This window comes from Macrobrachium rosenbergii, chromosome 51 (assembly GCF_040412425.1).
Source record: "Macrobrachium rosenbergii isolate ZJJX-2024 chromosome 51, ASM4041242v1, whole genome shotgun sequence".
In the NCBI taxonomy this organism is placed as follows: domain Eukaryota; kingdom Metazoa; phylum Arthropoda; class Malacostraca; order Decapoda; family Palaemonidae; genus Macrobrachium; species Macrobrachium rosenbergii.
Genome location: NC_089791.1, coordinates 36,002,306 through 36,025,047, shown reverse-complemented (window position 1 = coordinate 36,025,047; position 22,742 = coordinate 36,002,306). Strand labels below are relative to the sequence as shown.

Genomic DNA, 22,742 nt, shown 5'->3' with positions numbered 1-22,742 from the left:
ATGACAAGACAGAAATAATTGCCCAACTGATGAATTGTGGAATAATAACCTCCGTTGGGTGGTAGCGCCGTCAGTGGACCTCATGCGGCGCACTGTAGGCATTACTTAAGGTTCTTTGCAGCGTGCCTTCGGCCCCTAGCTACAACCCGTTTCGTTCGTTTTACTGTACCTCCTTTCATATTCTCTTTCTTCCGTCTTCCTTTCCACCGTCTCCTAACAACTGATTCATAGTGCGACTGCTTTGAGGTTTTCCTCCTGTTACACCTTTCAAACCTTTCACTGTCAATTTCCGTTTCAGCGTTGAATGACCCCATAGGTTCCAGTGCGTGGCCTTTGGCCTAATTTCTACATTCACCTCAGTTCAATTCAGTGAGGAATAATAACTGACAGTCCTCAAGAAATGACAGAATTACTTTTAAAGGTAATTTTTTAAGGAAAAGAATTGCGACAATATGAGAATGACACACATTCCAGCATTTGATATAATTATTTTTTTCGGACACTATTACGAATCAGTGGACTGCAAATAAAGCAGAATGATACCAAATATGCATTTTGGTAAAAAGAAGCAGATTTGTCACCTCGATTTAAGGGTTGTCACAATTTAGAGCTTGGTTGATTCATATTTTGCTAATTCTTTTGATTTTGAAACTTCAATCTCAAAGTCCTGTTTATTGTAGAAGCTTTGCCAAACGAAATATAATGCTATCAAATCTTCATGACTTGCAAAAATAACATTCACAAGAAAGCTGCTTGCTCGTTCTGTCACATTATAGTATTCCTATAGAACATCATTTTGTTAACATAGAAGATGAAAAAACCTAGGTTATGGTTAAGAGAGAGAGAGAGAGAGAGAGATTTACACTGAATATAAATATCATTAGTTAAAATGTTATTACAAGATCCAATGAGCAATCTCATAAAGAGGAAAAATCTTTGAAAAACCGATATTTGTTGACAGTTTCTTCAGCAGCATTTCAGATTTTACGTATCACTTCCCCCAGGTCATTCTGCGGCTCTGGACAAATCGCTGGTGAGCAGTTTCAAAGACATTTCCCAACTATTACTACTACTATTACTCTCTTACTGTCTCCGTAAGAGACCATACCTCTGCTCCAGCGAGAGGTGACGGTTTCAAACTGTTGTGAGCAAGCCGTACCCTCTGCCGGGAGCCGTACTCTTGCCGGGCGCCGTGACAGTTCACCTTAAAGATTTCAGTGCGGACTGTGGAAATTACCATTTGGTGTTTGTGAGATCCATCTTAGAGCAGAATTTAGGCCAAGCGCTGAGACCTACATGGTCATTCAGCGCAGTAACGAAAATTGACAGTAAAAATGTTTGAAAGGTGTAACAGGAGGAAAACCTCTCAGTTGCGCTATGAATTAATTGTTAGGAGAGAGTGGAAAGTAAGATGGAAGAAAGAGTATATGAATGGAGGTACAGTAAAAGGAATGAAAAGGATTGCAGCTAGGGGCCGAAAGGACGCTGTAAAGAACCTTAAGTAATGCCTACAGTGCACCGCATGAGGTGCACTGACAGCACTACCACCCTACGGAGAGAGAACAACGGCGTGGCGATGTATCATAAAGCACTGTCTTTAGACTTTGCATGCGTTAAATCGTATATATCCTTTACTTAACGAAAACACTAAAGTATCGCTACGCAGGTATGTATGGTTTTATGTAAGGAACAAAAATATTAGATCTGATTATGAGTGATGACATATTTCTAACCGTATTTGTGTAAATGCATGCAAATGGTAGAGTAAGCTCTGCCTTATATGTACTATATATAAATAACCACCTCCCTACGAAAAAATGCTTTATTATTATTATTATTATTATTACAAGCCAAGCTGCAACCGTAGTTGGAAAAGCAGGATACTTCAAGTACTTGTGGGCGTTTCGATTATACTTTTGTGTGTGTGTGTGTGTGGGTGTGTGTGTATGCGTGTGTATGCGTGTGAGTGGTGTAAGACACTGTAAACAAGGCTTTGCATCGAAAGTGGCTGTAAAGAAAATGCCATCGTGTTTACACTTTATTGTTCACAGCATTGCATCACTTGACCCAAGGAAATGAAAATATAAGATAACATTATACTGGTAAACATTTACTGTAACTAGGTTTCCCTTCGATCCTTTAGAGATAAGCTGTACGTTTTCCTTGGTATTGAGGACTCTTCAAAACTGGTCCGTACTTCCTGTAGCATTTAATTTTCCTCTACTTTTCTCACTGCATTTACTTCGATGTAGAACTTCATTTCTCTCTACACAAAGAGCTTGTTCATTTCCCTTCTACCCTCGGTATGTGCTTTCTTTTTGTCTCTCACTTTCTTCTTGGCCACCTTCCTGTAAGCCTACGTAAGATTTCACTCCTTTCATACAACTGCACCTCAAATAATTCCATTTTTCCCCCTCAGTTACCTTTTTATTTCCTCATCCCACCTCTTACTGCTTTTATGCTGTCTTTCTACCATCCTACACTCACAAACACGCCCTGATGTCCCTAAGACATCATTTAACCCCACATGCGGTCTCACTTCCTTCCTTCAGTTACTAACGGTAAAACTGAAGACTACTACAGTGGCCTAGTTCCCGCCAGTCGCCACCTGGGATATTTTCTGCCTTTCCCCCTATTTATTTTTGGTAACGTTTATGTCTTTTGTTTATTTTTTCTGATATTTGCTGCCTTATGCTTTTGTATTTACGTTCATCCCCAAGGGGCTGGTACTAGAAACGGCACCCATCTTGCGAGTTAACTAGTATTTACCCAACCAGACGGGCACGCTAGTGGAATAAAGTTTTACCTAATTAACTTGTCTAAATTACATTTACAACCACATTTTCAACCCCTACCCATAAACACATTACCATCTCTGAAAGAGTTTTCAACGATTCAGAACGTAAATGGTTGCCATCAATTTCGTGTATCTCGCTTTCTATGAATGAGGAATACGACAATCACGTTTTCTTTAACTTCTATTTCATGTAGGACTTGAGTTTATTTTGTCACACTTGAAACTGTAACCTATAGGATCATGCAAAATGTCTGAACATGTGCATTTTCCTCTCGCTGTTCTTACGTCTCTTAAGCCTCTTTCATTTGGCTCTTTCTTATTCACTTAGATATGTTTCCCTCTACACATACCTCTCCTATCATCCTTTTTTCCCACTGCCCATACCTCTTCTGTCATCCCTGTATCCAATTGCCCATACCTCTACTATCATCCCTGTTTCCCACGGCCTGTTCCTCTGCTGTCACGCCTTTTTACCTCTGCCCATACCTCTAACATCACCCCTGTTTTCCTCTGCCCATACCTCTGCTATCATCCCTGTTTCCCTCTGCCCATACCTCTGCTATCATCCCTGTTTCCCTCTGCCCATACCTCTGCTATCATCCCTGTTCCCCTCTGTTTCCCTCTACCCATACCTCTGCTATCATACCTGTTTCCCACTGCCAATTCCTCTGCTGTCATGCCTTTTTACCTCTCCTCATACCTCTCCTATCATCCCTGTTCCCACTGCCCACACCTCTACAATCATCCCTGTTTCCCTCTGCCCATACCTCTCCTATCATACCTGTTCCCCTCTGTTTCCCTCTACCCATACCTCTGCTATCATACCTGTTTCCCTCTGCCCATATCTCTTCTATCATCCCTTTTTCTCTTTAACCATATCTCTCCTATCATCCCTGTTCCCCTCTGCCCATACCTTTGCTATCACCCCTGTTCCTCTCTGCCCATACCTCTGCTATCATACCTGTTATCCTCTGTTTCCCTCTACCCATACCTCTGCTATCATACCTGTTTCCCACTGCCCATTCCTCTGCTGTCATGCCTTTACCTCTCCTCCTACCTCTCCTCATCATCCCTGCCCACACCTCTACAATCATCCCTGTTTCCTCACACCTCCTATCAATCATCCCTGTTTCCCTCTACCCATACCTCTGCTATCATACCTGTTTCCTGCCCATTCCTCTGCTGTCATGCCTTTTTTCCCTCATACCTCCCATACCTCTGCTATCAATCATCCCTGTTTCCCCTACCTCCCATCATTCCTCTGTTTCCCTCACCCATACCTCTGCTATCATACCTGTCATGCTGCTGTTACCTCCTCCTCATACCTCCCTATCATCCCTGTTCCCATTGCCCACACCTCTACAATCATCCCTGTTTCCCTCTGCCCATACCTCTCCTATCATACCTGTTCCCTTCTGTTTCCCTCTACTCATACCTCTGCTATCATCCCTGTTTCCCTCTGCCCATATCTCTTCTATCATCCCTTTTTCTCTTTAACCATATCTCTCCTATCATCCCTGTTCCCCTCTGCCCATACCTTTGCTATCATCCCTGTTCCTCTCTGCCCATACCTCTGCTGTCATACCTGTTTCCCTTTGCCCATACCTCTTCTATCATCCGTTTCCCGCTGCCCATACCTTTTCTATCATCCCTGTTTCCCTCTGCCCATATCTCTCCTATCATCCCTTTTTCCCTTTAACCATACCTCTCCTATCATCCCTGTTTCCCCCTGCCCATACCTCTCCTATTATCCCTGTTTCCCTCTGCCCATACCTCTTCTATCATCCCTGTATCCCTCTTCCCAAATCTCTTCTATCATCCCTTTTTCCTCTAATCATACCTCTGCTATCATCCCTGTTCCCCCCTGCCCATACCTCTCCTCTTATCCCTGTTTCCCACTGCCCATACCTCTTCTATCATCCCTGTTTCCCTCTGCCCAAATCTCTCCTATCATCCCTTCTTCCCTCTAACCATACCTCTCCTATCATTCCTGTTCCCCTCTGCCCATACCTCTCCTATTATCCCTGTTTCCCTCTGCCCATAACTCTTCTATCATCCCTGTTTCCTTCTGCCCAAATCTCTCCTATCATACCTTTTTCCTCTAATCATACCTCTGCTATCATCTCTGTTCCCCCCTGCCCATACCTCTCCTATTATCCCTGTTTCCCTCTGCCCATACCTCTTCTATCATCCCTGTATCCCTCTTCCCAAATCTCTCCTATCATTCCTTTTTCCTCTAATCATACCTCTGCTATCATCCCTGTTCCCCCCTGCTTATACCTCTCCTCTTATCCCTGTTTCCCACTGCCCATACCTCTTCTATCATCCCTATTTCCCTCTTCCCAAATCTCTCCTATCATCCCTTTTTCCCTCTAACCATACCTCTCCTATCATCCCTGTTCCTCTCTGCCCATACCTCTCCTATTATCCCTGTTCCCCTCTGCCCATACCTCTCCTATTGTCCCCGTTTCCCTCTGCCCATACCTCTTCTATCATCCCTGTTCCCCTCTGCCCATACCTCTCCTATCATCCCTTTTTCCCTCTAACCATACCTCTCCTATCATCCCTGTTTCGCTCTGCCCATACCTCTCCTATTATCCCTGTTCCCCTCTGCCCATACCTCTCCTATTGTCCCTGTTTCCCTCTGCCCATACCTCTTCTATCATCCCTGTTCCCCTCTGCCCAAATCTCTCTTAGCTTCCCTTTTTCCCTCTAACCATACCTCTCCTATCATCCCTGTTCCCCTCTGCCCATACCTCTCCTATTGTCCCTGTTTCCCTCTGCCCATACCTCTTCTATCATCCCTGTTTCCCAATGCCCATACCTCTCCTATTATCCCTGTTCCCCTCTGCCCATACCTCTCTTATTATCCCTGTTTCCCTCTTCCCATACCTCTTCTATCATCCCTGTTCCCCTCTGCCCATACCTCTCCTATTGTCCCTGTTTCGCTCTGCCCATACCTCTTCTATCATCAATGTTTCCCTCTGCCCAAATCTCTCCTATCATCCCTTTTTCCCCTCTAACCATACCTCTCCTATCATCCCTGTTCCCCTCTGCCCATACCTCTCCTATTATCCCTGTTCCCCTCTGCCCATACCTCTCCTAATGTCCCTGTTTCCCTCTGCCCATACCTCTTCTATCATCCCTGTTTCCCACTGCCCATACCTCTCCTATTATCCCTGTTCCCCTCTGCCCATACCTCTCTTATTATCCCTGTTTCCCTCTTCCCATACCTCTTCTATCATCCCTGTTCCCCTCTGCCCATACCTCTCCTATTGTCCCTGTTTCCCTCTGCCCATACCTCTTCTATCGTCCCTGTTTCCCTCTGCCCAAATCTCTCCTATCATCCCTTTTTCCCTCTAACCATACCTCTCCTACCATCCCTGTTTCCCTCTGCCCATACCTCTTCTATCATCCCTGTATCCCTCTTCCCAAATCTCTCCTATTATTCCTTTTTCCTCTAATCATACCTCTGCTATCATCCCTGTTCCCCCTTGCTTATACCTCTCCTCTTATCCCTGTTTCCCACTGCCCATACCTCTTCTATCATCCCTATTTCCCTCTGCCCAAATCTCTCCTATCATCCCTTTTTCCCTCTAACCATACCTCTCCTATCATCCCTGTTTCCCTCTGCCTATACCTCTCCTATCATCCCTGTTCCGCTCTGCCCATACCTCTCCTATTGTCCCTGTTTCCCTCTGTCCATACCACTTCTATCATCCCTGTTTCCCTCTGCCCAAATCTCTCCTATCATCCCTTTTTCCCTCTAACCATACCTCTCTGTGATGTGACATTCTCTCGGTGAGACGAATCATTCATGGTCTGGATAATCTACCCGATAATACGCGCGTCTTACATACAATTAGTAATGAAATATAGCTAAAAGTGTTCGTGAACTATCGGTGATTAGCTTAATATCAGATTAGAGTGATAAACCGTCTAATAAGTTGTGTACGAGTGAATTAATAAATTCTGAAAATCATGGAGGAGTCAACCAATAGTGGCAAAAAGGTGGAGAAATCTTTGCATGCATAGGGAGATATTCAATATGATGAATTGGCAGGAAGGGAACTTGGTTTGCTGATCGTGGAGATAAATTGCAACATCGACCAAAAAGATGTGAAATCATTCACAGACATATTGAAAGGATACGATCCTTCAAATTGGAGCAAATCTGCTGAAAATATAATGAAAATAATAGAAGGGATACCAATGAAAGTTCAGGTTATAGTGCAGGTTTATGCACAAAGTGAATAAATATGAAGCTGGAAGAACAAGTATAATGGAAAAGTTGGATTTTTTTAATGTACGAATTTCTGAAATGAAAAAGATCAACATATCAGAACAGGAAAGAGACATGGAAAATCCTTATTATTACCCATATTAGATAATGGAGATAATACGCAAACCATCATAGTGATGAACGCGCAGGGTTTAGTTTCGAGTAACTCAAAAGAAAGATAGAGTTCTTAGAAGAACTAACCCAAATGAAAAATAGAAATATTGAATATAAGTGAAACCTGGTATTCCCAAGAGACTGTAATGATGACCAGATAAAGGGTTTCAAACTTATAGATCAGATAGAAAAAATAGAAATCAAGGGGGAACCAACTGATATATGGGAGAGATGCCAATCAAGGAAAAATCTGTGAGAAATATAGTAACGCAGAATGTGAATTAATAGCGGTAGAATTTGAATATGAAAAAATTAGTGAACATTGTAATATATAGACCCTAATACTAAAGAGTTTGACATAATAATTGAAAAATTGATGAAATATGTAGAAATCACAAGGACTGACTATACTCCTAACCGGAGACTTTAACTTTCCTTTTGTAGAATGGAAAGAACGAATAGGAGACTGTGGTTGTATTTATACATATAAAAAGACAGCAATAGTAGTGCAGAAGATAAGAGGCAATTTGAAAAGCTATTAGATATGCTACTAGAACATAACATTCAGCAAATAAATCACCTACCAACAAGAAAGGGATAATATTTTAGATCTAGTATTTGTGAACGAGGTGAACTATGTTAAAGAAATAATAGTATATAACACGAGTATTTCTGGACCATAATGTCATAGAACTAACAGTCCGTTCCAGAACATATGAAAACAGAGAAAAGCAAGAAACGAAAAAATGGGAAGGATATGGAAAATACAATTTCTATAGTAAGAATATAAATTGGTCAAAAATAAATGAAGAATTAAACAAAGAATGGGAAAATATATTTGTAAGTGATGATATACAGGTAAATACCGATATATTATATAAAATATTAGAGGAAATAGTGGAAAAATATATACCAAGAAAAAGTAATCATCAGTCACGAATTCTAAGAGACAGAAGGATCTTGTTCCAGAAAATTAGAAAGTGGAAAAAGCTCTTGCAAAAGAAAAGAATGCATGGAAAGTGATGGAACTAAAAGTAAGATAGAAAATGCAGAAACAAAAGATTATACAATCAAAAGAAAATGAAAAAGGGAACCTAGAAGAAATGACACTACAAAATATCAAGTAAACCTCTAAAATTTTTATTCATATGCAAAAAAGATGAATAAAATAAGAGTAGAAATAGCCCTCTAAGAATTGAAGGGCGATTAACGAATGAAAAAAGGAAATATGTAACATATTAGCAGAAAGATATAAGAGTGAATTTACACCTAGAATTGAAAATGAAGATAATGATACAGAAATAAGAGATGAAAATACTGAATACTTATCAGATATAGATATTACAGAAGCCGATATTGTGCAGGCTATTAATGAAATTAAAATGGATCAGCAGCAGGACCAGATGGAGTACCTGTCATATTGTTAAAGAAAGTGGTTCATTCAATCGCAAAGCCGCTAGCAATATTATTAAGAAAGTATAGATACAGGCAAGATTTATGATGAGCATAAATTAGCATATATTACTCCTACTTTCAAAAGTGGTTCAAGACTAGAGGCAAAAGTAATTATAGGCCTGTGAGTCTGACATCTCATATGAAAGTATATGAAAGGGTAATAAAAAATATAATGAAACATTTAATGAAAAATAGATTGTTCAATATAGGACAACATGGTTTTTGTACTCCGGAAAAAGTACACAAACCCAACTGTTAGTCCACCATGAAAGCATATATAAAAATATGATAAATGAAAAAGATACAGATGTGGTTTACCTAGACTTTGCAAAAGCTTTTGACAAGGTAGATCATAATATATTAGCGAAAAAAATTAGAAAACATAACATTGTTGACAAAGTAGGAAGATGGATAAAAGAATTTTTTCAAAACAGAAACAGATAGTGATTGCAAACGATGAGAAATCGGATGAAGCATGGTAATATCCGGTGTACCACAGGGTACGGTGTTAGCTGCATTGCTGTTTGTGATTATGATTGCAGACATAGACAGTAATGTTAAGGACTCAGTAGTAAGAAGTTTCATGCAGATGACACAAGAATAAGTAGAGAAATTGCTTGTGATGAAGATAGAACTCGCTTTACAAAGAGACCTAAATAAATATATAAATGGGCAGAGATAAATAGGATGGTATTTAACTCTGATAAATTTGAATCAATGAACTATGGTGATAAAGTAGGAATGCTATATGCATATAAAAGGACCTAATAATGAGACAATCACAAACAAGGAAGCAGTTAAAGACCTGGTGTGATGTTGAATAGGAATATGTTATGCAATGATCAAATAGCAATTTATTGGCAAAATGCAAAGCAAAAATGGGAATGTTGTTCCCGGCACTTCAAAACAAGAAAAGCTGAACACATGATTATGCTTTATAAAACGTACGTACGTAGTCCACTTTGAATATTGCATATAATATGGTACCCACACTACCAAAAGGATATTGCACAAATAGAGAGTGTACAAAGGTCATTCACAGCTAGAATAGAAGAAGTTAAGGACCTTGACTACTGGGAAAGACTACAATTCTTAAATTTATATAGTCTTGAAAGGAGAAGAGAACGCTACATGGTAATTCAAGCATGGAAACAGATAGAAGGAATTACTGAAAATATCATGGAACTAAATTATCAAAAGAGCAAGCAGAGGTAGATTAATAGTGCCAAAAAATACCAGGAAAATTAAGGAAAGCACACAGGACATTAATCCACCACGCACCAGCATCGATAATGCAGCGCCTATTCAATGCGCTACCAGCTCATCTGAGGAACATAACAGGGAGTGAGCGTAGATGTGTTTAAGAATAAGCTCGACAAATATCTAAGATGCATCCCAGACCATCCAAGACTGGAAGATGCAAAATATACCGGAAGATGCGTTAGCAACTCTCTGGTAGACATCAAAGGCGCCTCACACTGAGGGACCTGGGGCAACCCGAACGAATTGTAAGGTCTGTAAGGTCTGTAAGTCTCCTATCATCTCTGTTCCCCTCTGCCCATACCTCTCCTATTATCCCTGTTCCCCTCTGCCCACACTTCTCTTATTATCCCTGTTTCCCTCTTCCCATTCCTCTTCTATCATCCCTGTTCCCCTCTGCCCATACCTCTTCTATCATCACTGTTTCCCTCTGCCCATATCTCTTCTATCATCCCTGTTCCCCTCTGCCCATACGTCTCCTATTATCCCTGTTTCCCTCTGCCCATACGTCTCCTATTATCCCTGTTCCCCTCTGCCCATACGTCTCCTATTATCCCTATTCCCCTCTGCCCATACGTCTCCTATTATCCCTGTTCCCCTCTGCCCATACGTCTCCTATTATCCCTGTTCCCCTCTGCCCATACGTCTCCTATTATCCCTGTTCCCCTCTGCCCATACGTCTCCTATTATCCCTGTTCCCCTCTGCCCATACCTCTCCTATCATCCCTGTTCCCCTCTGCCCATACGTCTCCTATTATCCCTGTTCCACCTGCCCATACCTCTCCCATTATCCCTGTTCTCCTCTGCCCATACGTCTCCTATCATCCCTGTTCCCCCTGCCCATACCTCTCCCATTATCCCTGTTCCCCTCTGCCCATACGTCTCCTATTATCCCTGTTCCCCTCTGCCCATACCTCTCCTATCATCCTGTTCCTCTGCCCATACCTCTCCTATCATCCCTGTTCCCCTCTGCCCATACCTCTCCCTATCATCCCTGTTCCCCTGCCCATGCCTCCCATTATCCCTGTTCCCTCTGCCCATACGTCTCCTATTATCCCTGTTTCCCTCTGCCCATACCTCTCCTATCATCCCTGTTCCCCCTGCCCATACCTCTCCTATCATCCCTGTTCCCCCTGCCCATACCTCTCACATTATCCCTGTTCCCTCTGCCCCCAGTCTCCCTATTATCCCTGTTTCTCTGCCCATACCTCTCCTATCATCCCTGTTCCCCTGCCCATACCTCTCCCATTATCCCTGTTCCCCTCTGCCCGTACGTCTCCTATTATCCCTGTTCCCCTCTGCCCATACCTCTCCTATCATCCCTGTTCCCCCTGCCCATACCTCTCACATTATCCCTGTTCCCCTCTGCCCATACGTCTCCTATTATCCCTGTTTCCCTCTGCCCATACCTCTCCTATCATCCCTGTTCCCCCTGCCCATACCTCTCCCATTATCCCTGTTCCCCTCTGCCCGTACGTCTCCTATTATCCCTGTTTCCCTCTGCCCATACATCTCCTATCATCCCTGTTTCCCTCTGCCCATACCTCTCCTATCATCCCTGTTCCCCCTGCCCATAACTCTCCCATTATCCCTGTTCCCCTCTGCCCATACTGTCTCCCTATTATCCCTGTTTCCTCTGCCCATACCTCCTATCATCCCTGTTCCTGCCCATACCTCTCCCATTATCCCTGTTCCCCTATGCCCATACGTCTCCTATTATCCCGGTTCCCCTCTGCCCATACCTCTCCTATCATCCCTGTTCCCCTCTGCCCATACGTCTCCTATTATCCCTGTTTCCCTCCGCCCATACCTCTCCTATCATCCCTGTTCCCCTCTGCCCATACGTCTCCTATTATCCCTGTTTCCCTCTGCCCATACCTCTCCTATTGTCCCTGTTTCGCTCTGCCCATACCTCTTCTATCATCCCTGTTTCCCTCTGCCCAAATCTCTCCTGTCATCCCTTTTTCCCTCTAACCATACCTCTCCTATCATCCCTGTTTTCCTCTGTCCATACCTCTGCTGTCATCCCTTTTCCCTCCGTCAATACCTCTGCTATGATTCCAGTTTCCCTCTACCCATACCTCTGCTATCATCCTTGTTTCCCACTGCCCATACCTCTCCTATCATTCCTCTTTCTCGCTGCCCATACCGCTCGTATCATCCCTGTTACCCACTGTCATTACCTCGTCTGTAATCCCCGTTTCTCTATGCCCATATCTCTGTTGTCGCCCTTTTTTCCCTCGGCCCATACCTCTTCTATCATCCCTTTTTCCTTCTGCCCACACCTCTCGTATCGTCCCTGTTTCGCTCTGCCCATACCTCAGCTATCATCCCTGTTTCCCTCTGCCCATACCTCTGCTATCATCCCTGTTTCCCTCAGCCCATACCTCTGCTATCATCCCTGTTTCCCACTGCTCATGCCTCTTCTATCACCCCTCTTTTTCTTGCTACCCATACCACTCGTATCATCCATGTTGCCTCTGCCCATTCCTTTTCTGTCATCCCTGTTTCCCTCAGTATCAACATCAAAGCAAAGATGATGAATTTTATACCAACTAGTGTAACGAATATTTTGAATGCAGCATGTTTTATGAGAGAGAGAGAGAGAGAGAGAGAGAGAGAGAGAGAGAGAGAATTTATTTTAAGCCCAAATGTCATTCTTACTCTTCAAAATTATTTTAAGGGAAAATGAGAACTTATTTCGACTTGCATTCACAGCCTTTTGGCAGCAACCACCGTGTACTCTGACAATAAATTGTAACGCTGCAGAGATTTTCCCATTATGATCAACAACAGAGTCAACCTCCAGTCATCATATTTCACTCGAGTTAGCTAAGGGACTTACCACGTGCACCATCAAAAGAATGGCGTAACTTTCATGAGAGTCAGAATGAATGCAGCCACGTTATGGGTCTAAGCGTCGGGCAGCTTGATTTGCAGCAAGTTGGGTTAAACTCTATAGTATACCAGGTATATATGCACGGGTCCCTTGGCTCAGACGGGGGCCCAAATCCCTACCATGGCGCAGCCGCCACAGGCCACACTACCAAGACAGACACTACACACACGGCAGTAGTCAACAATCACAGGTAGAGTGAGGATGTACGCTGTTCGCGCCACCAGATTCGTAAATAATTTGCTCGGGAAACGCAGACAAGGGCATCGAGTAAGTGTTCACCATGGCCATATTCTATGTGCATGACGTAGAAGTGTTGTCGTTGTTTGTTACTGCTCGGAATCTGTAAATGCACTTACTGTTAACTAGCCAATATTGAAAAGCTCAACCCTTGTGTGAATGGCGAATGGAAAAAATTGGTAAGCTACACCTGAGGTCATGAAATTGTTGTGAGATTAATGGCTGTGTATTTTAGCCGTGTTGAAAGTAATAACCGTTTTGCAAATGAAACAAACACCCTTTTTTTATAAATAAATAAATATTATTTCCACGTAGATACGCATGCTTTTAACGTAAGATGAAAATTGTGGATGCAGGAATATCTCAGTTGAGCAAAACAGGATTATTTTTCGACGCATAAGAACTTACGCGTACGCCCAAATTCATAGTCGGCAAAACTTCTTATATGAAAGAAAAAGACGAAAGAATGAAAATCGACCTGCAGCAGCAGCAGCAGCCGGCTTATGGTGAGATCATGACGTCACAGAACGAGCCTCTTCTTCCACCAATCGGAAGAAGGGTGGGCGTGTCGTACGTCATGGACGCGTGTAACCAGTCTGTAACACTTGCAGCAATATAAACAAAAGGAAATAACCTTCCAGAATGTTTATTTCGAAGACATGTTTGCTTGTTATTGGTGAGATTTTGATGATCCCCTGCTCGTGTCCTTTAGGGGAAAATAGTGTCAGGTGTGGAGTGGAGTTGGTGGAGGCTGAGGCGGTAACCATGTTTGAGATAAACGTAGCGCTCGGAAAAATCTTTTAATGCGTCATCGATTCTGTAACTTGCATTTTGCTGGCTCATGCCGTTTGTTGCAGTCTCAGTTTGCCACATAGGTGTTTTGTTTCCTTTACACGATGTAGAGGAAATGGATCTCTGTGCAAAAGACCTCGTTAATGAAATGGTTTGCGGTGGGAAACTATGTTTTTCGACGTTTATGTATATTCACAGTCGATTAATCCATACGTCGATTATCATGCAATTGTATGTTAGGAAGTGTGACGCGTAGAATGCCCAGAATATTCAAGTAAAGGCCAGTCGCGAGCGTGCGAAGGTATTATGTCTAGCCTACTCCGTTAGACGCTGTGTTACGTCAGCATTGCGTAACCGATTCAGTTACACAAAGGCTTACTTTAAAATTTGCTCATGGTAAGTGCTTCGTCTAAATGCACAATGTTTACACGTATTGCATGTTTCTACCATTCCCGTTCGTGCTTTATTTCACTCAACACGAATTCCCTGACAAAATGAAGAAGCCCTTAGATAACTTATCGATCACCGTTGGTAACTTTCCTTGACGTTCTCAATTAAACATTATTTAAATGTTATCGATTTTTCAAACGTTTTGCAGAGCCTCCTTGCAAGTTATATTCGTTAAAATGAAATTCATTTTATTAAAAGTATTTATCGTTTTATTGCATAATATCGAAGCGTGATGCTTTTTCATTAATTGATATATTTAATTGATATTGGTGGCTCACTGATTCCTGTGGAGAGAATATTTTGATTAGTGATCACTATTACAACTAGTTATTTGTAGAATGGGGCCATATGTCAGCTGAGGAGGGCAGTAGATACGATGGGCGTGTTGATGTGACAAAGTATTTAGTTTACGCATTGAAAGTTATATTTTTCTCTGTAGCTTCTAGGTCAGCTTCCGTGTCATGTCGTTTATTTTGGCCTGTGCAGTTTGCCCGAGCTTTTACACTTCTTGGATAATCGTGTTTGACTCTAGCGTTAGTGTGAGGTCAGGATTTAATCAGATTATAAAATGTATGACATAACTAAAAGTATACCGCCAGAGAGAGATTATATATTGAATTGATTAAATGTTTAGGTTATATGCAATAGCATTTCGATATTTTATTGCAAGAACCCCTCGTCGACCACCTCAGACCTGTACGTAAGGCTAGTTTGCCCCGTGGTTAACTTGAACCAGATCGTCTTTAAAAAAAAAAAAAATTTTTTTTTCATCGCCCACTTGTTTGCATGGTATGAAAATTGTCTTTTACTGCAAAAAAGTAAGACCTTGTTTGTAAACAAGGTCTTACTTTTTTGCAGTACCTATGTTTCCTTGCACCAGTGTAGTCAAATTTCCAAAGGAAATGAATAGATATCAATAGTACTTAAGGGAGTTTTATGAAGCCCCAGTAAGTTTTTTTCCTTGTTTAGTTAGGGGTATGATGATGCTCGCCCCTCCCCCCACCCATTCTGTCGTGGGTGAACCGCGAAGGTCAGAGAAGTGGGTAGTCATAAAACCCAGACTCGCCTAATGCTGGGGGGATGCACATGTATATTGCCTTGTGATGTTGCTGTGAGGGCTTTTTAGGTATACAGAGGTTGTTAGAGTTAAGTCAGTTTATCAGATAGTTCATCGCATTCTTGTCTTTTTACACGCGCACGCGCGCGCATACACACACACACAGGGAGAGGCAGCTTCATCGCAACACGGTAAAGAGTTAGGAGTAAAAGTACTAGGTTGTAAGTAATTTGCACAGGTGTGTCGCGCGGAGTAATTTTCCATCCTTTCTTGTAAACCCAGCAAACCCCCCCCCCTCCTCCATTACCCTCAATAGGTGGCAGACTGGTTTTGTTTTGTTCCATCCAACATAATGATATCGTACTACAACATTTATTATGTTGGTATTCCGTCGAAAATAGTTTCCAAGAAAAACGATATTTAAGTCAGATCTTTTGACTTTTGCTTTGTTTGACGTATGTTGTCTCTAACGTGTGTCTGACAGATCATTTATTTGTTCCCGATATTTCAGAAATTTGTGATGCGATTCAAGTTGACGATTTTGGAAGCATGAAAAAAGTTGAATAAATTAGCGTTGGGAGACCCATAACTTATTGATGAAAAATGATTTTGTGTAAATCTGGTGAACATAAATTATCATTGTTTTTCCTATAAGAACTGTGCTGAGGATATCTAATGGTTTATAGATTTTTTTTTGTTAGTAAATGTTGACGTTTACAAAATAAAAGTGTGAGCCTGAATGTACAATTGCTCACTTAGTGGTGCAGCTGGCTTCATGAATTCGGTACACTCTAGGCAAGCTTAGAAGTCATCTGCTAACTCTGCCTTTGAAACAAAATCGCTAGATATGTGAACACGCAACAAGAAGCACGTTTACAAATTGTTAAAATAATTTTAATTAAGTACTAGTTTTAATTTACAACATTATGGAGTTGCCAGATGCCTCCTCCTTCGCTTGCCCTGACGGGTCCCGCAGTTCATGAAGCCAGCTTTTTACAATTTCAATTACGCAATGAAATGAAAGTTTTTTTTTTCAATATCTGTTATCAAGGTATTTCATCAGCATATGTTTTCTGTCACAGAACTAAAGAAAACGGGAGAACATTTTTGGTAATGCTAACACTGTTGCAGTGTCAGGCTAATATCTAGCCACTCAGTATGTCAGAGGTTTGTACGCATAAGGGGTGATGTAACACTTTGTAAGGTGGTGAGGTTAGGTCTCCTCATCGCTGTCGATAGTTGCTTTTGTGATGCGTGCGGGAAGAATGCTACAATTTATTTTGGGACTCTTCATAGGAAGTGTAAATAAACCTTTGTATGTTACTAATGCGTACGAATAACATCGAGAGGTTTGGACTGGGATAGCAGTTCCATTTTATTGACGATGTTGTTGAAGTTGTACCGGTGATCATTTTACTTACTATTTTTTGTTGAACTTGGCCATAAAATCCAAGCTATACTAAATTACTGTCTTTGCCGTTTGTTCATTCATACACTAGTACTATACCAGAAATTGCAAATGTTCGATTCAATATCCTTTCATGTATTCAAAAGCGTATTGATCTGCTTGACATTTGCTTTAGTGTATTGAACTTCATTGTGAACTTTGAGGTGTCTGGAATACAAAGCAGGGTAGTCGGCACTTCTTTTACCCGGGTGTGAAAAGCATTCAGGTCTTTGGTTTAGTTGCCGTTATACTTTTCGTAGTCTCTTGACTAGCAGGCGGGAATCTTATCAAACTAATGTTCAAAAGTAACGGTCCTCTTAGGCATCGTTTTTTTTTTTAGGTTCATACTCTCACTTATTCCAGTTTGTGCGTTGTAAATGACGATTCCCGAGTGCTTAATTTAAAGTGTATCGTGTTCTCATGTGAGAATTTTCATTTGAAGGTCGAATCATAGGCTAATTGCTGTCCGGATAGTTATCTTCAGAAATAGTCATTTGTAAGGACTGTTCACTGACCGAAGAATTTTATTTGTTCATGTGAAATTTTGTGTAATGTCTTTTATTTACAGAGAAATGATTGTTTACAGACTTGTAAAAGGGGAAATGAAATCATCATTTTTTGGTAGTTTTCACATTCTGTATTTACATCAAGAGAATTAACGGCAGGTTGAAATTTTGCTAGTCTTAGTTTATTTTCTTTTTGTCCTTTACTGCTGCCAGCATGTTCATAAGAACATTTTCGTTTCATTTTTTGGCATCATCAGTATAGTAATTATAGAAATTACGTTCCTTATCTGTATTTTACTTAGCCGACTAATTAGATTGAGTCTAGGGCTTACATGACTGGTTGCTCTGCCGAAGCAGCAGTATGTGTGGACATTTTACTTACCTATGTTGTTGGAGCTTGCATCCTCATAGGTCAATTGGCAATAAAAAAAAAGGTAATGACTAGAATATATTGTCTCCCAAGAACGATATTCTATCCAGACATGAGAGAGAGAGAGAGAGAGAGAGAGAGAGAGAGAGAGAGAGAGAGAGAGAGAGAGAGAGAGAGCGTGCTTTTACGAGTGATTAAACTTCGTGTCATAAACATTTCGAGAATTGTGTTTTGGGTATATTTATAACTTCGTGTCATAAACATTTCGAGAATTGTGTTTTGGGTATATTTATAACTTCGTGTCATAAACATTTCGAGATTTGTGTTTTGGGTATATTTTTGTCTCCTTTACCGACTAGGATAACCTGTGGTATCTGGATAGCCTCTCTCCTAAGCATACCAAATAAAGAACGGGGTGTGACACTGTAGTTTCACCCTGTGTTTTGAATTCCAAGCACGGTGTTTATTGCGGAAGTTGCATTTTCCACAAAAAGCTTCTTGCAGGCAAAGTAAATCAAGATGACAACCTCTCTTTCGTTATTTCGAAAGAGTAAAAATATACCTTTGTCAGCGTTTAGAGCCTTTTTTCAAGGGTCGGGTCACGGTGCAACAGCCAGCAGGCGCAGGCACTGCATATTATAGTCTAATATAGGATCCTGCGCAAGCAGTAACAGGTTTATACCGTGCGGTAGGCCTAAGGCCAAAAATCGGTTTGTCATGTCACGATTTAGTACTGAAGGCAAGGGAGCGGTGTACAGTATCTCTGTCTGTCTGTCTGTCTGTCTGTCTGTCTGTCTGTCTGTCTCATTCAGAAATCGCACTCTCTGCTTTGAAGTCTTTATACTTCCGCAGTTAATGCGGGACTTATTATATTTAGACAACAATGTCCATCAATCTATAGGTCCGTTCGCCACATCCTGTTCACATTGCAGAAGATTGGAATCTGTATGAAGCTGTTGCATGAATGCCCATGAAGTATCGGCATAGATTATTTTTGATGGATCCTACTGTATAAAGCATCCGATTACAAATCCATATTTAATTTTTTTATATATTTTCACCAGCAACATTAGTAAAATAATTATAAACACAAAAAATTTATAAGCAAGAAGCTCTTCAAATAGTCAAATATCAGGTTCGGTGACATTTTTCACCGGCTTATGCGGTCTTGACTTCGTGCTGCTTTTTCCCCTGCTAATCGCGAGGTTAATAAATTGCAAACAGCATTTGGTGGTGGGCGTTACAGTGACTACCGGAATGTGATTTCTGGTATTTCTCGGGGTGGAATTCTTGGTCCACGGTTATCCACATACGCATGAATGTTGTTCGGTCTAGAAAACAAACTTGTTGCTGGCATAATGAAGTTACTCTGTGCGTCGATCCCATCACCTGATTGTAAACGAGTGGTTGCTTAATCTCTTGGCAGAGATATAGCAAAGATTAATGCATGTTGCAAAGTTTGGGATGAAGTTCAGCACTAATATCAGTAGGTTAAAGGTATTTGATTTCCCGCGCAGATCTTATCACTGACCGCGCATTCAACTGCAGGCAACTCATTTGAAATTGTAGGCGTTACTCTTAAATGCAAGTTCACCTTTAAGAAACATCCGGTGTGTCTTTTCTGCCACGCAAAAAAAAAAAAAAAAAAATACGAATGTATATACAGTACGGTATTTTTGGAGACTTGTCAGTAAAGTATTTTTTCCCCCCACGTTTTGAATATTGTTTCCTCCTCAGCAGCTGACTCATATCTAAAATTTATGGATAAAAATTTCAGTTCTGTTCATATATTATTCCATATCTTTTTACTAAATCTCTGGCCCCAGCGTCGGAATAGCTTTATTAAACTTTTCATAATTGTAATTATCCTTTGCATTCAGACATTCCAAGACGTATTGATAAACATGTAGCTAATTCTTATATTACTTTACTTTCTGTGAGGTTTAATATTGCACAATTCTCTACAAGTTTCATTGCAGCGGTGACCAAATTATGGAATGAATGGTTGGAATACACACACACTCATATATTATTATTATTATTATTATTATTATTATTATTATTATTATTATTATTATTATTATTATTATTAGACTCACATGATTATCATTAGTGTAGTCCTTACTTTTCGACATTCTTTTCTCCCTACTGACCTGCTTTTTATAATATTAAAAATAGCAATAGTATTTAAACGCCATCAAATGTATTGTCTTCCACCATTCCGGTACGCACGAAATTTTAGTAAACTGTCAATACGAGTTCGGGGCAACTTTTGACACCCTTCGTACAGTCATCCAGTGCTGTTGTCAGATGAACCTGAAGTCTTCTTCTTCTTTCGACCTTATTAGTCCCACTGTATAGCAGGGTTGGGCGCTCGAGCAAACTTTTTCAGTATGTTTCTATCCTTTGCATCTTCTTCCCCAACTCCCACCTCACCCATATCCCTCCTCTCGTCTTATTGCATGGCCATAGTACCTCAGACGAGGTGCCATAGCTATCTCCTTTACATTACATATACATGAAGCTGAAGTGATGGATTATTACTGTGTGTATGGGGGCCGGGGTTGTTGGTTGGGATTGTTAAAATGTTATTAGTCGTTAGGTGATGATAATGAAATGTTACTGCCAACTGTGGTTTGTCACTGAGAATAAAGTACTTGAACGACTACGTTTGTGCATATATATATATATATATATATATATATATATATATATATATATATATATATATATATATATATATATATATATATATATATATATATATATATGTATGTATGTATGTATATATACACACTTATGGAAGGACAATTTTTATTGGTTGTGAAAGATGTAGACTGTATAGTTCGTATTGGTTACCTAAGGCATTAGACTCACACATTGTCATAAATTGGATGTAGTAGTAAGTTTTTTTTTTATTGACCTTAATGTTTTTTTATTTTTTGGCGATTTCAGTAGAGAGTAGTAATAGAAAGAAATGTTCTACTCGTTTGGAAAAAGTCGGGTAGCTGATTTGTAAGTGTAAAATCTGCTTTAATAGGCCTACAGTACTCAGTGCATTTTGAGCGTCAACAATCAAAGGTTTTTTTGACGGCAGTTTGGCATGTGTATAGAGTTATCGCGGAGAATGGTTTTAATGATTTGGTGATAATGAAGAGAAAAGCCAGAAGCTGGAAAATTTTTTGAAATTGTTTGGTTTTTGAATGACACTAAAGCTTGTCACCCATGTGCAGAAGGCTCATTATCGGCGTGTCGATGCGCCAACTGAGCTCTGTCTTGCCTGCTCTTTTGTAAGGTAAGATTGAAACCAGGAATTTGGAGTAATGGATGTTAATATGGAAAGATGAAGAATGGAAGCAATGAACTCATGTATATATATAGGTGTTTGGGAGTGAATGTAACTAATGGTTGCAGGATGGAAGAGGATTCACAGAATAAGCCTAGGTGACGCCAGAAAGGTAACAGGGCGATTGCTAAAGGTAGGGAAGAGATTTGAAATGCCTACCAAAGCCAACGAGAGAAATGCGTGAAGGAATTGTTGAACCAACTTTTCTTTTTAAAGTTAAGAGAACCAACTTTTCTTTTTTAAAGAATGTAGTTCAGAGGTGTTGAGATACAGTGTTTGTTCAGTATATGTGACATGAGAAGAATTGAAAGGGTGAGAAATGTCGGGGAAAGGATGGATCACAGTGTTTTGAGATGGTGTGGTCATATGGAGAAAATGGAGGACCATAGGTAAGTGAAAAGGGTTTAATTCGACAATGATAGCTGAGTAGAGGAGAGGTGTTGGAAAGGAAGAGTATCAGTTTACAGGCAATGTGACAGTGAGTGTAAGATGGAGCAGAATGGCATAAGTGTGTTAGGGGCTTGACATGTCGATGATGAGTCTCCTGTGTTTGTGTGAAGTGGCCATTATTAAGGAAGTTTTAGTGCAAAGAGGGTTAAAAAGCTAAGTATATCTTAGTTTAACCAGACCTGATTAACAGCTCTCCTAGGGCTGGCCCAAAGGATTAGATTTATTTTATGTGGCTATGAACCAACTGGTTCCTAGCAATGGGACCTACAGCCATTGTGGAATCCGAACCACATTATGACGAGAAATGAATCTCTATCACCAGAAATAAATTCCTTTAATTCTTCACTGACCGGTCGGAGACTCGAACGCTGGGCCAACAGCGTGCTAGCCGAGAGCTCTACCCACCCTTCTCCAATGAAGAACTTAATTCATCCATAACTCAGCAAACGAAGTACGAATATCGTAGGAACCATTATGCTCTTGATTACCTGGCGCTTAATATATATATATATATATATATATATATATATATATATATATATATATATATATATATATATGTATATATATATGATATCAATTTGGAGGTATAACCTTGATGGAGCACTGGTCCAACCAGTAATTTCAGTGCACCTGATGGAAAAGGAACTCCTTTTTAATTACATGGTAAAACCACGACCCTAATCTTTTAATCAAGACCGGAATGTTCCTGCATTTATGTCTTTCCACGAATTATTGCATCATCCAGTGACCCATTAATATTTTAAACAAGTATTTTGATGTTGATTTCAACCTTCATCGGTCTGTATGTGTGTTATATATAATTAAATTATATTAACACCACATTACAAATTACTTATACAGTATATTATATATATTTAAATTATATTAACACTATACATTACAAATTACTTATACAGTATATTAAATTTATACGCAGTATAAATTTAATATATATTACAATTGTATACACATATGTGTATTAACACTATACATTACAAAAATGTATATTAAATATACACTATATATACAATTGTATAAATTTAATATAATGTATATATGTAATTTGTAACGCGTATGTATGTATGTATGTATGTATGCATGTATATATATATATATATATAGTGTATAAATTAATATATTGCATTTGTAATATATAGTTTAAAAATAGTTTAAATACGCGAATTATATATATAACAGACATGACAGATCAATGAAGGTTGAAATCAGCATCACAATACTTGTTTAAAGTATTAATGGGTCACTGGATGATGCAATAT

The 22,742-nt window shown here is 40.2% G+C and overlaps 1 protein-coding gene across 1 annotated transcript in view; it reads left to right on the top strand.

The window, feature by feature from the left end:
* The first annotated feature begins 12,925 nt into the window (after positions 1 to 12,925).
* The window catches only part of Bcat (Branched chain amino acid transaminase), a 71,504-nt gene continuing 61,687 nt past the window's right edge, over positions 12,926 to 22,742 (top strand). Inside the window, exon 1 of the mRNA XM_067095307.1 lies at positions 12,926 to 13,074. Coding sequence (XP_066951408.1) covers positions 13,009 to 13,074 — 66 coding nt within the window. The 5' untranslated portion in view covers positions 12,926 to 13,008. The remainder of the gene's footprint in view (positions 13,075 to 22,742) is intronic.